Raw genomic sequence first — 15,449 nt, forward strand, 5'->3', positions numbered from 1 at the left:
TAAGAATTATTTTTTTTACCAGAGAAAAATTACTATCATTCTAAACGCTTACTGATTATTAATTTGTACTAGAACCAAATAAATTAATTGTTTTTTTTAGTAATTTAAAGCATTTTAATCCAAATTTCAAGATTGATTTATTTTGCTCTTGCTGCAATCGAAATGCGACATGATTATTATTTAATGAACATGCAACAAAAACATTACTTTTTTGTTTTCACTTTTTCAGTGAGCAGTGATTTCAACGCAATTTTCAGAATATTGTTTGAATGAATTATTTCTTAAAAAGAAAAAGTAATTGATGAAATATATATATGAAGTCTCATTCACGCACTGTTTATCTATACCGACTATTACTTACAAACTTGAATCAATTTAAATCTTCCACTTCAAAATCATTTGAAGGCTAAACAGATAAAGGGAAAAGACAATGGTATCTTTATAAAGGTGTATTCATGACGAAAATTTTTTCACATTTTAAAGATCAAAGCAAGGATTTTCGTGTTTAGTACAGATCAAATAGTAGCACACAAAGTGCACGTACATGACCGTTAATTTGTCCACTACAGATCAAAGAAGAAACAGTAATCCTCCTCGAGCACAACCACATCAGTCACTTCATGACGAGTCGCGTTGTTCAGCTGACAAACCATCTTCCCTTGACCTTGCTTCATCAGCAGATTGAAGGAGCGACATCGGGGCTCTGATCGGCACGCTTTCCCGCACAACACCACACCATCAGCCCGTAGCTCCTTCATGACGTGACCGACCAGGCAATGGGACTTGATGCGACCATTGGGACCGGTCTGAAGGCAGAAAACGTGAGGGGTGATGTCAACTTGGAGCTCACAGATAGCAAAATCAACTCGGTTGCATCTTCTGTCTGTCCATAGACCACCATTACTTTTTTTCATAGCACCGCAATCCGTGGCAGGCAGATGATTCTCTGGGTTAGCTTCCTTCCAATTCTCATAGGTGTTAGACGCGTTCCTCAATGGACAGTTTTGCCATTCCCCAGCCTCCTGGTTGAAATAACAACCAATCCAGAGACTTTCAGTAGGCTGACTCCCGTTGAAAAACTCCAGGAACATCGACCAGACAAACGTTTGTTCTGTTTTTGAGTTCGGCACAGCTAGAGCTGCATCGGAATTGATGCAGGTATCATTTGCTTCAGTCCAGTTCATAGGTTTGGTTATCAGAAAATAGCATGACTCGCCGTATCGCTGCCAGTCAGTAGGGCAGATAGCAGACAGGGCCGTATATGACCCAACAAGAAACAACACAGCAGTGAGATACATCACGAAAGGGCACTACTATCTCTCTCAAGACAGGATATTTTTATCCACCAGTACAATGCGAGAGAAAGGGAATTTAATTTTTGCTCAGTGTAGTTTTTTTTTTTTAATCTAAACAGACTTGACGGTATTGCAGTCAAAATACCAATGAAAGCAGCTCACGCAATAAGGCTCCGTTGTATCAACGAGGACGACATTATTTCCTTTTCATCGATTCTGGACTTGAATTTTAATACGACTTTATCGATTAACCTTCCTCTGTTCCGCACGTTTTTACTAACAAGTATTAAAATCTCAAGCCCATGGTCTGCCATCGTGACCTTTAATCAGCAGAACCCTTAATACCGTGCAGCGTTATTAATATGACCTTTCTTCATAATACTGTCGATAGATGCATAAAGTAACCATAAACAAAGAAGCAGCAAGGGTTTAATTCTCATTCATAAATACCTCAGACAGTTTCGCTATTCCTATTGGTGGAGAGCGCGTCACGTAGGTGTGTATAAACCTTTGTTTATGACCAGTAAAAAGTGTTGAAACGTGGGCGTGACAGTGAGCTTGCACCTGTTCTTATAAGACAGTTTCTTCATTCGTATCGGTCGAGAGCAACCGCCGGTACAGTGTTGTGCCACATCATGCGACACGAGCGACGCGCACAGCATTCCCTTATAAGAAGTTGTTTACCCGAGGGCGGCGGAGGGCTTTACCATTTCATAGGTGGAGGTGTGTTCTGTTGAAAGAAATCATTGAATAATTATTTCTTTTGCAATTATTTTACTTTTTGACAAAAAGTGTTGATGTTTTTTGACCGAAAATGTATTTATGAATGGGAATCAAACTGTGTTGAATCGGTTTTAAACTAGTGGTTTAAACCCGCCGAGGCCTGGGGCCTTATTCACGAAGCCTTCTTAGGCCTTAGTAAGCACTTACGTGTTACTAGTTCGTTCTTAGCGAGTTGCGTCATATTCACGAAGCACCCATAACTTCAATCGAGTGCGTAAGTCCTTACTAGTGCTACGTGGGGTGTTTTCGGCTTCGTAGCATTTTCTTAAGCCCTGTTTTAACATTATTGGCCAAAATTTTCGGGCGAATTGAGCTTTCAACAACTTTTAATATGTTCTACAATCCTTGCGACAGTTTCTCACACATTGCGAAAATTTTGAGAAGTTACCAATCTACTTTTTATAAATTCTTCTTGATTTTGTTGTTTTATTTCATCATTATATATTTTTTTATTTATTTAATAGTAATACTAACAATGGGCATTTATAATGCGCCGGTATCCATCTAAAGATGCTCATGGCGCAGTGACTAAGCAAAATATCCCAGAGTGTATCAAAAGTGTAGGCATATGCCAGAGTTTGAAGTGTTTAAACGTGGAGGTGTTTGATGCACTGTAGGAATTCAAAATTGACGCCATGGCGGCCGTAGTGGATTTTTAACTGCATAAATTAAAATCACTCTTAACTTGCTTCAGCTTTAACTTCCTTTCTTTTCAGTTACTGCCTTTTAAAGGCTGTGGACACTATTGGTAATTACTCAAAATAATTATCGGCATAAAACCACACTTGGTAACGATTAATGGGGAGAGGTTGATAGTATAAAACATTGTAAGAAACGGCTCCCTCTGAAGTGACGTACGTTTTCGAGAAAGACGTAATTTTCCACGAATTCGATTTCGAGACCTCAAGTTTAGAATTTGAGGTATCGAAATCAAGCATCTGAAAGCACACAGCTTCATGTGACAAGGATGTTTTTTTCTTTCATAGTTATCTCGCAACTCCGATGACCAATCGAGCTCAAATTCTCACAGGCTGGTTATTTAATGCATATGTTGAGATACACCAAGTGAGAAGACTGGATTTTGACAATTACCATTAGTGTCCATTGTCTTTAACCAATATTGTGGACTCTTTAAAAATTAAAAATAATGTATTTATTGTTTTCTTTTTCTTTGTTAAAATGTTAATTTGTGATATTCGTTAATGCTGTAGTTTTTTTTTTTTTTTTTTTTTTTTTTTTTTCATTTGTAAGTGGGCATTTCAAACGGAGGTTCTTTCGTATCCATTTTAATATGTCATTTCCTTTCATAAAATATATTGTCTTTGACTTTTAATGTAACTTTTTTTTCATCTATAAGGAAACACAGGCAGCTTAGAGTTAATTGTGTTTTCTGAGCCCGCTTGGGGTCCCAAATAAATGATTTTAATGAAAGGAACATGTTTGGCCTGGTATTTTGTAAAGCTTTGCAGCACAAGAACACAAAGTAATCATCAATCTGGCCTAGGCGTCAATAGTTGGACGACCTTGTCAAGGTGGAAAACCTTTAATAATAATTATACATGTTTCTAAAAAGTGAACCAGCGTTATTCAGTGAAACATCACTAACTAATTAAAGATGCTATGTCAGATTTTGTGCCCCAAACATTTTTTCAAAGACTATCACCCGCTCTAGCGAAAAAAAAGTAAAACGTTTACTTTTAATGGTCAGGAACCATGACAAACAAATTAAAACGTTTCTTATAAAACACATAAGAATTGGTCACGTGATATATTGTCGGGATCCCGACAAAAACTAATTTTGAGCACTTTATTTCACTGCTACTAATAATTGGCGGACTTTGTCGAGCAATGGCTCAAATGAAAGCTTGTAACTTTCTCGACCCCCATCAAAATACCTTGATGGGTTTTAAATCAATTTTAAATGAAAAATGAATTTCAAGTCAAAAATGTTGGGTCAAATCGGCCAAAAATCTAACATAGCATCTTTAACAGTCATCCAAACAGTTTTAAAAAGATCAAAAAACTAACAATCATAACGCACCGTAACAAACAAATAGTTTCATCGCACTTTTTACCTGTTTAGTTGTTCAAGAGTATAACAGGTTAAACAAAACATTAGGGTAATTTGAAGAGGCTACATTCGTTCGAGGACGCTATACGTGACAACATGCATAGTTATTTGGATTTCTTGTCTTCTTCTTTTCTGGTTGTAGCAAATTCAATGATTCTCTTTGAACTGTGTTCAGGCTCTGTGACACATTGTACAAAGTCTCAAACTGATGCTTTACATAAAATTGTGTTTGGTTTTTTTAAAGCTCAATTTTTATAAACCACTCTGCACGTCAGCCCGAGACAGAAAAGACACAGAGAGTAAACTTGTAGCCGGATTGCGGGTAAAGTGTGACCCGGGAGGGTTTTAGAGCGTACAACATAAATCGCCAGAAATAATCAATCGTTGAATGCCAGGCTTTATTAGACACTGCAGTAGATTTACGTTTTACACACATTTGACTTCGCCACTGGTTTTCTGGTTTATCCAGTCACAATAGTTTGATATCTTGGTGTAGACTCCAGGTTGCCCGACCTGTGCGCAGCTCCTACCCCAGCTAATAATACCGTCGAGCAGTACACCATCATGGTGGGAGTCGGGTGCGAAGTTACTGACGACTGGTCCACCGCTGTCACCCTATTTAAAGAAATAAAGCCCAAATTTATAAAGCAAAAGTGACGAGCGCTTGTGTATTTTCTTCTTCTTTTTTAAATAGTCTGATTGCGTTTCTGACTAAGGTCAAACAAATTGTATTACACAAAAAAAAGTGATCATGCTGAGAAGACCACCATTAAGAAAAACGATTTGGTTGAGACCATTTTGGTGAGACAAACTGACTGAAGCGAGACCAACCTCCAGCAAAACGGCGCTCTGCCAACTGAGCTTACAAGAAATCTAAAGTCAATATCTTTGTCTGGTGGGGCCAACATTTATGGGTACGTTCGATATCTTCCCTGGGTCGACCCCACGGTGCTCACTCGGGTTAACCCGTGACAAGAGCTAATCGAACGACCGCACTCGCCCTTTCGTGGTGACGACGTAAGCACCTCACGCAAGGCCCCAAGTGACCCACTCGACACGCAGGGCACTTGGGGCTGACCAGGTGTGGCGGTTTCAACTTTCCGCCGTGTTCGGTTTTCCGAATGACAAAGTACGGTTACATTACGTCATGCAACGCCTGCGCACAGCAAGCGAAAGAAGTCAATGGACCCTTCCCATGAAATATGTAAATTTCACATAGCGCGTGCGCACTAACATTTTGGTTGGCAAAATGAGTGAATATCGCGCTGTTTTGTACACGGCTAATGGCTGCGTGCAATTCACGTCTGCTTAGTGCACAACTCTATGGCGTTTGCCAACCAACAGGGTCTGTGCGCATGCGTGAAGGTAGTTAGCATATTTCATGGGAAGGGTCCATTGTTATATGCTATACTGAGTTCCGGAAAACTGAACACGGCGGAAGACTGAAACCGCCACACCGGTAAGCCCCTGTAATGACGTCAAAGCTATTCCAACATACCGGGGCAGACCAGGGTCAACCCAGGGAACTCATCGAACGCACCACATGGTTAACCTTGTTGTAGCTGGCCAGTTTAGCTGCATTGATGCAGCAACTGGCCTCGACTCGTACATTGTACTGTGTATTTACCCTGCAAGAGTCTTTAATTTCTCCTGGAGCACTAGCGCAGAACATGTTATCACTGATAACCGAGCTTCGGTATGCTATTTTACACTCTTCGTCACTGTCCTTAAAAAGAGTCACCTCTTGCAGCACATCTGGACGTACCCAGTCGATTGCTACATTATCCAAAAAAATAAATAGTTTAATAGATGTTAAATTGCAGCGGGATAAAAACATTTTTTTTTTTTTTTTTTTTTTTTTTTTACCCACATGCACCGATACGTGTAGCACTGTATACTCAGTACTTACCCGAGTTATGTGAACAAAAATCACAGGCATATTACTTAGGTGGGATTCGAACCCACGACCTTTGCAATTCTAGAGAACTGTCATACCAACTAGGACTGGCTATAACTATCTGGCAATCTCGGCCACATCAGTGCATGAGTCCCAACCCTGCACTGTAGCATGCACAAGATTAATCCTACAAAAACAACTCGTACGCTCTCGAGGTCAACTTAATCATTTTTATTTTGAGCTTGTGGATACCGATGCTGCGCTGCGCATCAGACACTGTGTATTGTGTTCGTAAAATGCGTGATGGATTTGTCTGCTACAATCCCGGCCAAAATGCTTGGGCCACCCTTTCCTAACGTTGTATACAACAATTCCCTGTGCACTTCCCATTCACATTCAAAACATTATTGTCCCCCGCCCCCCGCTCAATGTTGACTGTAACTCAGATACAATCGGCAATTGGAACACAATCGGCAATTTGAACCAACATTGAAAGGGGGCAGGGAGCCCAACGAGGTATGGCCGGGGTTGTAGGTTTGTTGCCATCTAGCGTCTGCAAAAGAAATCCACATGGAATAAATCTCTAAAGACTCAAGTAAGATCGCTTTATGCAGAAGTAGTTTAACTTACGGTCAATGCTTCCCCAGCCACTAACGAGCATTTCCAATCCCGTCTTTGGCTCGCTTGAAGCGATGCCGATAGCTTGGACGTCGCTGTTGATAGAGGCGGGTGTGTGCAGATGAAGCAAGGCGATGTCATTATCCATTGAGTTGAAATCATATTGGCTGTGTACAGTCCAAGTACCCCGGATGAACTGCTGGTTCGGACCATCGTGTTGATAAATGTTATGATACCCGAGGCCAACGTAGTCTTTGGAACCATCTCCGTAAAGGCTAATTACAAAATAATATACCGAACAAAAAAGTAAATAATGTACAATCGGTTTTGACCCTTTGCACCACCTTTCAGCACAGCCAATTAGTTTGGGTTAAAATTAAAGTGTACACATTTATGCATTGCCTTAAAGGAACACGTTGCCTTGGATCGGACGAGTTGGCCTATAAAAAAGTGTTTGTAACCGATTGTTATAAAATGCATATGGTTGGAAAGATAATTTAAAAGTAGAATACAATGATCCACACAAGTTTGCCTCAAAATTGCGTGGTTTTTCTTTTACTGTGCGAACTAACACGGTCAGCCATTTATGGGAGTCAAAAATTTGACTCCAAAAAATGGCCGACCGTGTTAGTTGACGAGGTAAAAGGAAACCGTGCAATTTGGAGGCATGTTTATGCGAATCATTGTATTCTACTTTTACAGCATCTTTCTACCCATATGCATATTATTACAAACACTTTTCAAAGACCAACTCGACCGATCCAAGGCAATGTGTTCCTTTAACACATCGCTGAACTGGATAAAGAGTATCCATGTAAAAATTCGGGTTTAATTCGGCATTGACGTGCGTCAAAAATGACAATGCTTTGACGTCATGCTTGAGAGTTTGATTCGCTCTACCTCCACGCTGCAACAAAGCAGCCTTACAAGTTGGAGCTCCCAACTATGACGTAACATGAGTGATGACATAACAGAGCTTTTCACGATTCGTTCAGAATAGCACCGAATAAGGGTATTTACAATTAAAATATTTATAGTCATATGACTCGATTTCCTTGTTGATTGAAAACATTTTACATAAAGACGAGTAGAGTATACTGTTCGAAACGTCGAGAACAAACCGGCTCTTTTCAGAGCCACCACTCCTTATAAGAGATTTTACCCATGGTTGTACCAGCAAGTTTACTATTAATATTTACATTCATAGTTACTCTTAAACACCCTTTACTTTACATGAAGTTCAGCATGGAACACGACTTATCGTTTTCGCTCAAGCAGGTCTTTAAAAATTTAGTTATTGCCGTAAAAGTAGTAAAGAAAGTCTATGAATACTTACGCGCAGTGTGCAACGCTGACAACCCAACTGGGATGAACTAAAGTGCCAGCACAGAATTGTTTTTTAGATGACATCATGATGGCTGCCTGGTAGGGTCGGCTGTGTGGGGTAGACTCATGGCCACCAATGATGAGTGAACCAAAACAGCTGGGAATCAGCACAGCTTTAAGAGAAATAAATAAATATCAAATTAAATAGCAGATGAACGAGCAGTGTTGCAGAGTTAATTACAACCGCCTCGATTAGCCATTCAAATGGAAAGATGGTTTGGGGGTTCCGGCTTTAGCTCAGTCCGTAGTGATAAAGCATGTATATCAATGCCGCAGTTTCGAAAATACCCATTGTCCCTTTTCGGTTACGTGACTCCGAGAACATTAATTATTTAATTAATGGATCCCAAGCCGGTGTGGCGGTTTCAACTTTCCGCCGTGTTAAGTTATCCGAAAGACCAAATACGGTAACATTACGTCATGTGATGCATGCGCACACCAAGCGAAAGTAGTCCATTTTTAGTGCCGTATTGAGTCATCCTTGTTACCCTCCGGTAGCTATCATGGCGGCGTCCACGAGGTACAACGAGCGGCGAACGCGTGTATCGTATGAGAGAATTTACATTTTTAAATGAGAAATGTTTTTTTTTATTTTGTATACAAGCAGTGTGACCTGCTTAAAATTGTACGCACGGATAATGTTAAGATGGGGCAAGAGAATGTGACGAAACAGAAAAGAATCGTAATAGAAACAATTTGGGGTCACTGAGAGAATTGAACTACAGTACTCGCCAGGGTACTCGCAGCGGTATTTTTGTCTGACTACGTCACCCAGAAAACTGAACACGCCGGAAAGCTAAAACCGTTCGGACAACGTGTTGAAAAATCCGGCTACGTCACCCGGAAAACTGAACACGGCGGAAGACTGAAACCGCCACACCGGAGCCTAACACTGGATGAACGTATTCGAACGAAGGCCCGGTTCATACTTCCTGCGAATGCGAATGCGAATGCGACGTTCTGAAATACTGCGAAACAATCTCAGCGAAAACGGCGTCGTGGCGTTAACAATCTCATAGCATTCCCATTCGCAGGAAGTATGAGCCAGGCGGATGTTTTGTTTTTGATATTTTATTTTTGTAAACAGTTACTAAAGATTTACCAATCTATTTCCTGAGGCCAAAATAACTAAAACACACTGTCCGCTTTTCGACATTCAAGCTCACGTAGATTGAACAGTCCCAACAAAGGAAAGAAACTCACCGAGCGCAAGAAGAAGTCCCTTCATGGTGACGATTGCAAGGTGGTCGATCGTTCAGTTCGGGTAAACTGAATAGACTGCTAACCGTCAGCTCACTTATATAGACAAGATGTAACACGTACGATTATGAAGATTTCGATTTAATCTCACACCAGTTAACCTTCGTTATCATCCTCAGAATGTTATCCAACATGTGGCACATTCACAGCCACACACTCTCTGGATACGAGTGGGAGAATTCTAGCTGGGTTTGAAATAACTAAGTAGGCTCCTTCCTAGTTACCGGTCTTTAACGTTTTTAATTAGTCTTGATCGGGTTTTCCAAAAATAGAGGGTCACGGTGGCGTTCAAATGTCTCGCTACTGGTTATTGCAAAGTTCCCAATGCTTTATCTTCGCCATTGTCAGCCCAGCCGCTCTTTTGACAGGAGTCAGCAACTTCTTTTGCTTTCAGCTCACACTAGACTGGTGTGTTGCTAAACAGCATTGTCAGCTTTGGTTTTGGTTGTGCAACAGCAACACATCCCGGAGTCTACACAACGATATCCAACTACTTTTTTGGGATTTCCCAAAATACTTGTGGGGACTTGAACCTGTGTTTAAGCCTGTTGAAGAAAATCAACAAATGCTTATTCCTGAAATATGTCAACTTTAGTTACTCGTTTAATCACCGAATACATAACCAGTTAGTCTCCGTGCGAGGGCAAACCTGACAACTCAATTTATCCGTTTTCGTGAGGTATTTAACTTGTATGTTTCAATAGCCGCTAAAATATAAATAATCATCACATTATTGATAAGCTCTTATAGAAAATAATCAATAAAATAAAATAAAAACATTATAAACGCTTCTAGGTATAAATGGCCTTTTTCTATTTGAGTGAACCATGCGTAAATTTGCTGATCGTGGGGTCAACTCATTGAATCAACTCCCTCTACACTAAATAATCTATTGCCAGGCGCTGTAGCAAGTTTTAAAGTACAGTACAAGAAATTGTGAACTGTGGGGGCGTGTAGTGCTTTTACTGACTGGGCCTAATTTCTAATCCTGGTCTTTAGTGTGGATTTTGCTAGTTGTTAAAATTGTGTGCTGTTGACGTATGTCTGTAGTATTTACTTAAATGTGGCTGTTTTCTATTTTTAACATTGCTTTTAGTAAATATGTTTTTATAAATACATTTAACAAAATTAATATATATTTTACAAAAATGTATGTGCTTGTAATTGCTAGGCACCCCTGAAAAAAAAACATTGTTCACTGAGAGGTTTCCCCATGGTAAATAAGAAATAAATAGAATAAAATAAAAACATTGTTTCAATCGATTGGCAATCGATTGAAACATAGAAACGCTTATCATAATTAAAGTTTTTGCAGACTAGACAGTTTGTTATCAGTGTATGTTGATAGGTTCAGCCTAAACAGGTGCAAATTACAAAGTTTTTCATAAAAGATACCATTGTTATTGCAAACCAAGATATCGAATCAATGGAATTTGTCCCTTTCAAAAAGCTTTGTTGGGTAGCAATTGCTTGAACTCCAACCGAATCGTCTTATTCAGGTCAAAATAACAACTCTCCTCAGCCACACTACTTTAAGATTTGATAGCGTTGTTTAAGTGTTGTATTTTATTGTATTCATACATTTATTTATTTGTATGTATATACTTTTGTTTGCGTAAGGATCTACGGACTTCAACCAAAAAGGGTTGTGTGGCGCTCCGTGCCCTAGTATTGACCACAATGCTGCCATCCTGCTTGTTGATTGTTTGCCCTCAGTCGCTTTGGCAGGAAATGTTATCCCCAAAAATGTTGTCACTCATAAGGGGAAATGTGAAGAAATTTCGCCTAACAGCGCCCTAGCCTGAAGCTCGGACGTTACAATCCGAGGGTCATATATTGCCTGAGGAAGACCGGTAAGAAGGCTGTTACAAAAGTCAAGTCTGGATGTGATGAATGCGTGTATGAGCTGCTCTGCCGCCTGCTTAGACAAAAGGTGTCTGATTTTGGCAATGCGTCTAAGGTGCATGTAAGATATTTGGCAGACACGACAGACGTGCTTCTCAAGGGTCATACACTGGTCGAATATGACACCGAGATTACGCACGTCTGTGCTGGGTGTGACCTGGGCATCACCAATTTGAATGTGTGGGATAGAAATTTTGTGTTGAAGAGGAGGAGAGGAAATTATTATGAGTTTTGTTTTGCGAGTGTTGAGTTTCAGGAAATTGTCTTGCATCCATGTTTGAAAGTCACACAGGCAGTTTGTTAGTGAATGTATGACTTCGTCATTACCTGTGCGATTAGGATGAAATGTTATGTACAATTGTGTGTCGTCAGCATAAAAGTGAGCTTGCAGATTATGCTGGCGTGCGATTTGACCAAGTGGGGATGTGTAGAGGGTGAATAACACAGGGCCAAGTACAGAGCCCTGAAGGACTCCGAATTTTAACGAAGCCTCCGATGACAACTCCCCGTGTATTTTGACCATTTGAACTCGATTTGTAAGGTATGATTGAAACCAGTTTAGAGCTGTTCCCTGAATACCAAAGTTATTACTCAGCCTATAAATTAACACATCATGATCAATTGTGTCAAAGGCCGATGAGAGGTCGAGCAGGACTAACATTGCTGCCCTTTTGCTGTCCACAGCGCACATAATATCATTGTGGACCTTCAAAAGGGCAGTTTCCACACTGTGAAATTTCTTGTAGGCAGATTGCTGACTCTCTAGGAGCTTGCCTTCTTCTAAGTGTGAATTTAGTCTCGCTGCGGCGACCTTCTCAGCGACCTTTGACACAAAGGGTAAGTTTGAAATTGGGCGATAGTTTTTCTTTTCGGTGGAATCCAATGATTCATTCTTAAGCACAGGAGTGATAAGAGCAGTTTTGAAGCTGTCAGGAATTTCACCGGTGGCGAGGGACATGTTAATCAGCCGTGTTATGGGCACCGCCAGAGTGGTTTTCAAGTTCTTTACCATAACCGTCGGTAGGGGGTCAAGTTGACATGATTTGGGTGATGAACTTTGTATAATCTTAGCAATTTCTTGCTCCGACACAGGGTTCAAGGTGGTGAGAGTGGGATTCGGAGAGGGGCGGGAGCTACTCAGGGAGGGTGGGGCAGGATCCGCACGATTGGACGCAAGATCGTCTCTGATCTGATCAATCTTGCCTATGAAGTATGCTGAAAATGCGTGTGCAGGCAAATCCGTGGGAAGATTGGAGATATGTTTTCTGTGCGTGAGATGATTTGTGATCTTGAACAATTCTTTTTGGTTTCCCCCACATCCCTTTATTTTCTCATTGTAGTACAAAGTCTTTGCTACGGTGAGGAAGCGCTTACATAAGTCTCGCTGAGTTTTGAAAATGTCATGGTCAACAGTAAGCCTCGATTTGAGCCATTTCCGTTCTAATTGGCGACGTCTGCGCTTTTGTTCTATGAAGCGCTGATTGCACCAGGGAACGGCGGGCCGGTCAATGATGTGACGTGTTTGCATGGGTGCATGCACATTCACCAGTTGACTGAGCACAGCATTGTATTGATCAGTCAAATCGTGTGTGGTTGTCACAGGGTTTGAGATGAGCGGGGATGCAATGACGTCATCCGCGAATTTGTCTAAGTCAATGGATTTGAGTTTGCGGTAGTTGAGTAGGCGCTTTGTGTACTCTGGCTTTTGGAGATTCAGTAGACAATTGATACCTCGGTGATCAGAGACGTACTCTGATACAGATACAGATTGAACAAGAGTATCTGATTGGCGAGTAATCACAAGATCGATGGTGTGGCCAGACTTGTGTGTTTCAAAGTCAACAAGTTGTTGCAAGTCATATTGCAGTAGCAGATCTTTAAGAAGCTTTGTCTCATTTGTGTTGACATTCAATGGATGTTAAAATCCCCTAGAATAATAGGTATTCCAGGGAACAAGACCTAGCCTGTCTGTCAAGAACTTCAGTAAATTCCTTGACGAATGTGCTGAATGGGACCCTATTCTTCTGTGAAGAAGGTGGTCTGTACAGAACAATGATCCGCACGTGTTTATTGTTGAAGATAATGTTCAACTCAGTAAGTTCAAACGAAGAGACCGCAAGCGCCTGGTTGACAAGTGGTGTAGCAACGGACGCGGTCAGCCCCGATTTGTACAATACGCCAACGCCACCCCCTCTTCTCTCTTTTCTGGGTGGCGTGGACTAGTTTGAACCCTCTGGGCGTAACTTAAGCAGGGGCGTAGTTGTCTTTTGGTTTGAACCAGGTTTCAGTTAGAGCTAAAACATCTATGTTATTGTCTTTGATGTGGTCCTGGATTATATTAGCCTTGTTACAAGCAGATTGGCAGTTTAAGAAGCCAAGAGTTAACAAGGATGTGCTGGAAGGTTTGGAAATTAAATTGTTGGCAGATTTAGCCAGATTTCGACCTTTTTGCTTACCACCTCTGCTGCCTCTGTGAACATGATGTCGTATGCCGATTCCAAGGTCAAGAGTAAGTTGATACACATCTTTAGGCAACCTCAGATCACGGGGAGACATGCTTATCTCTATGGCTTTCAAACTGCTGCTGCTGTACTGCAGCCTGTCGTGTTGTGGTGTGTCACATATAGGTGGGCAGGTTGAAAAGACTTGCAGATTGCATACAAGTATATGCACCAGTGGTGGTAAATAGCAGCTCCAATGGCGTTTCATAGCTCGATCAGCAGTTTCACATGAACGAACCGATATAAAGTTACAGATCCAGGGCATAACGTTACCCACAGTGTTGCTTAAAGAGAGCATAACAGGAACACTTATTCAGATGTGTTGCTAGAAGGTTTTACAACTTGACAAACACTGAGAAAAGTTGAGAAAAGCGAGACCAAATCGCAAGGGTCTGCCGTCTGGCGCACACCTCTCGTTGTACGTGTAGTGTGAAAGTGAATAACCACTCTTACTGCTGTACATTTGACTTCACTTGTCTTGTAATTCGACTACGAACAATACTCTTAAATTCCAATGTTCTAAAAATTATTAACCTCAACAAAAATTGGCCCAGCCGCTCTTTTTGGCAAATTTTCATCAGGGTGACGGTGGTGGTCGGTTGGTTAGCAACTTTGCTCCCAGCTAGCTCACAATGGGGTGCGTAGCTACACAACATTGTCAGCTTTGGTTTCGGTTGTGCAACAGCAACACATCCCGTCTACACCAAGATATCCACCTACTGTTTTTAGGATTTCCCAAAAGACTGATGGGGACTTTTTAAAGCTTTAAAGATGTGTTTAAAGCTGTTGAAGAAAGTCAACAATTGCTTAATGTTGAAATTATCAACTTAAGCCACTCGTTTTATAATTACCAAGAAAAATATAACCCGTCAGTCCCAGCCTGTGCAATGGCAAACCTGACAACTTTATTTATACACTTTTTCGTTTGATATGTTGCAACAAAAAAAACTGCTAAATATGAATATTCTTGTTTACTCTATTGATGAGCCCTTATCAAAGGGAAAATTAAAACCTCTGGACCGGCGACGGATCCTTCGAATTTCTGCCCTATCAACTTTCGATGATACGTTATGCGCCTACCATGGTCGTAACGGGTAACGAAGAATTAGGGTTCCACATTCAAGGAAGGCAGCAGGCGCGCAAACCCAACACAGGGACGTAGTGAGAACGGGGCTTGAATCAAGTCTATCACGATTGAGTGCAAGTCACTCCAACCTCGGGTGACATTAAGGTACAGGTTTGGGGCTACATTTAGGTACAGGTTTGGGGCTACATTTAGGTCCGGGTGGCATTTAGGTTTAGGTTTGGGGCTACATTTAGGTCCGGGTAACATTTAGGTACAGTTTGGGGGCTACATTTAGGTCCGGGTAACATTTAGGTACAGTTTTGGGGCTACATTTAGGTCCGGGCGACATTTAGGTACAGGTTTGGGGCTACATTTAGGTCCGGGCGACATTTAGGTACATGTTTGGGGCTACATTTAGGTCGGGCGACATTTAGGTACATGTTTCGGGCTACATTTAGGTCCGGGCGACATTTAGGTACAGGTTTGGGGCTACATTTAGGTCCGGGCGACATTTAGGTACATGTTTGCGGCATGTAGGTCCCCTCGCACCTCACGTCGTCTTGAGAAAGCACGGTAATTCCCAACGAGGGGGGGCAGAATCTTCCGAGGACAGAATTTCCTGAGATATCGGCATGACGTTTGTAATGCTACAATACATAAATTGCAT

General features: G+C 41.2%; 2 protein-coding genes across 2 annotated transcripts; both read right to left on the bottom strand.

The window, feature by feature from the left end:
• Window positions 1-4,081: 4,081 nt before the first annotated feature.
• LOC117302570 (trypsin-like) lies at window positions 4,082-9,301 on the bottom strand. The gene is made up of 5 exons (XM_033786547.1): window positions 9,254-9,301; window positions 8,001-8,163; window positions 6,677-6,939; window positions 5,777-5,925; window positions 4,082-4,764 (listed from the first exon to the last, which is right to left on the bottom strand). Exons 1-5 carry the CDS (start codon window positions 9,276-9,278, stop codon window positions 4,576-4,578), a joined length of 789 nt encoding a protein of 262 aa, XP_033642438.1. The 5' UTR covers window positions 9,279-9,301; the 3' UTR covers window positions 4,082-4,575.
• Window positions 9,302-11,125: 1,824 nt separating this feature from the next.
• On the bottom strand, window positions 11,126-13,740 carry LOC117302571. The gene is made up of 3 exons (XM_033786548.1): window positions 13,672-13,740; window positions 11,875-13,100; window positions 11,126-11,228 (listed from the first exon to the last, which is right to left on the bottom strand). Exons 1-3 carry the CDS (start codon window positions 13,738-13,740, stop codon window positions 11,126-11,128), a joined length of 1,398 nt encoding a protein of 465 aa, XP_033642439.1.
• Window positions 13,741-15,449: the final 1,709 nt, after the last annotated feature.

This window comes from Asterias rubens, chromosome 18, assembly GCF_902459465.1.
Source record: "Asterias rubens chromosome 18, eAstRub1.3, whole genome shotgun sequence".
NCBI classification, from domain to species: Eukaryota; Metazoa; Echinodermata; class Asteroidea; order Forcipulatida; family Asteriidae; genus Asterias; species Asterias rubens.

Excerpts from the sequence above, each read along its gene's own strand:
- LOC117302570 (XM_033786547.1), bottom strand. The coding sequence starts at position 9,278 with ATGAAGGGACTTCTTCTTGCGCTCG. Across the intron at positions 5,926-6,676 it reads TGGCTGGGGAAGCATTGACC|CAATCGACTGGGTACGTCCA; the intron begins GTAAGTTAAACT and ends TGGATAATGTAG. Across the intron at positions 4,765-5,776 it reads AAATTAAAGACTCTTGCAGG|GGTGACAGCGGTGGACCAGT; the intron begins GTAAATACACAG and ends TTCTTTAAATAG.
- LOC117302571 (XM_033786548.1), bottom strand. The coding sequence starts at position 13,740 with ATGTGTATCAACTTACTCTTGACCTTGGAATCGGCATACGACATCATG. Across the intron at positions 13,101-13,671 it reads TCACAGAGGCAGCAGAGGTG|CTTCTTAAAGATCTGCTACT; the intron begins GTAAGCAAAAAG and ends AATGAGACAAAG. Across the intron at positions 11,229-11,874 it reads GACAGCAAAAGGGCAGCAAT|GCGGCAGAGCAGCTCATACA; the intron begins GTTAGTCCTGCT and ends TTGTCTAAGCAG.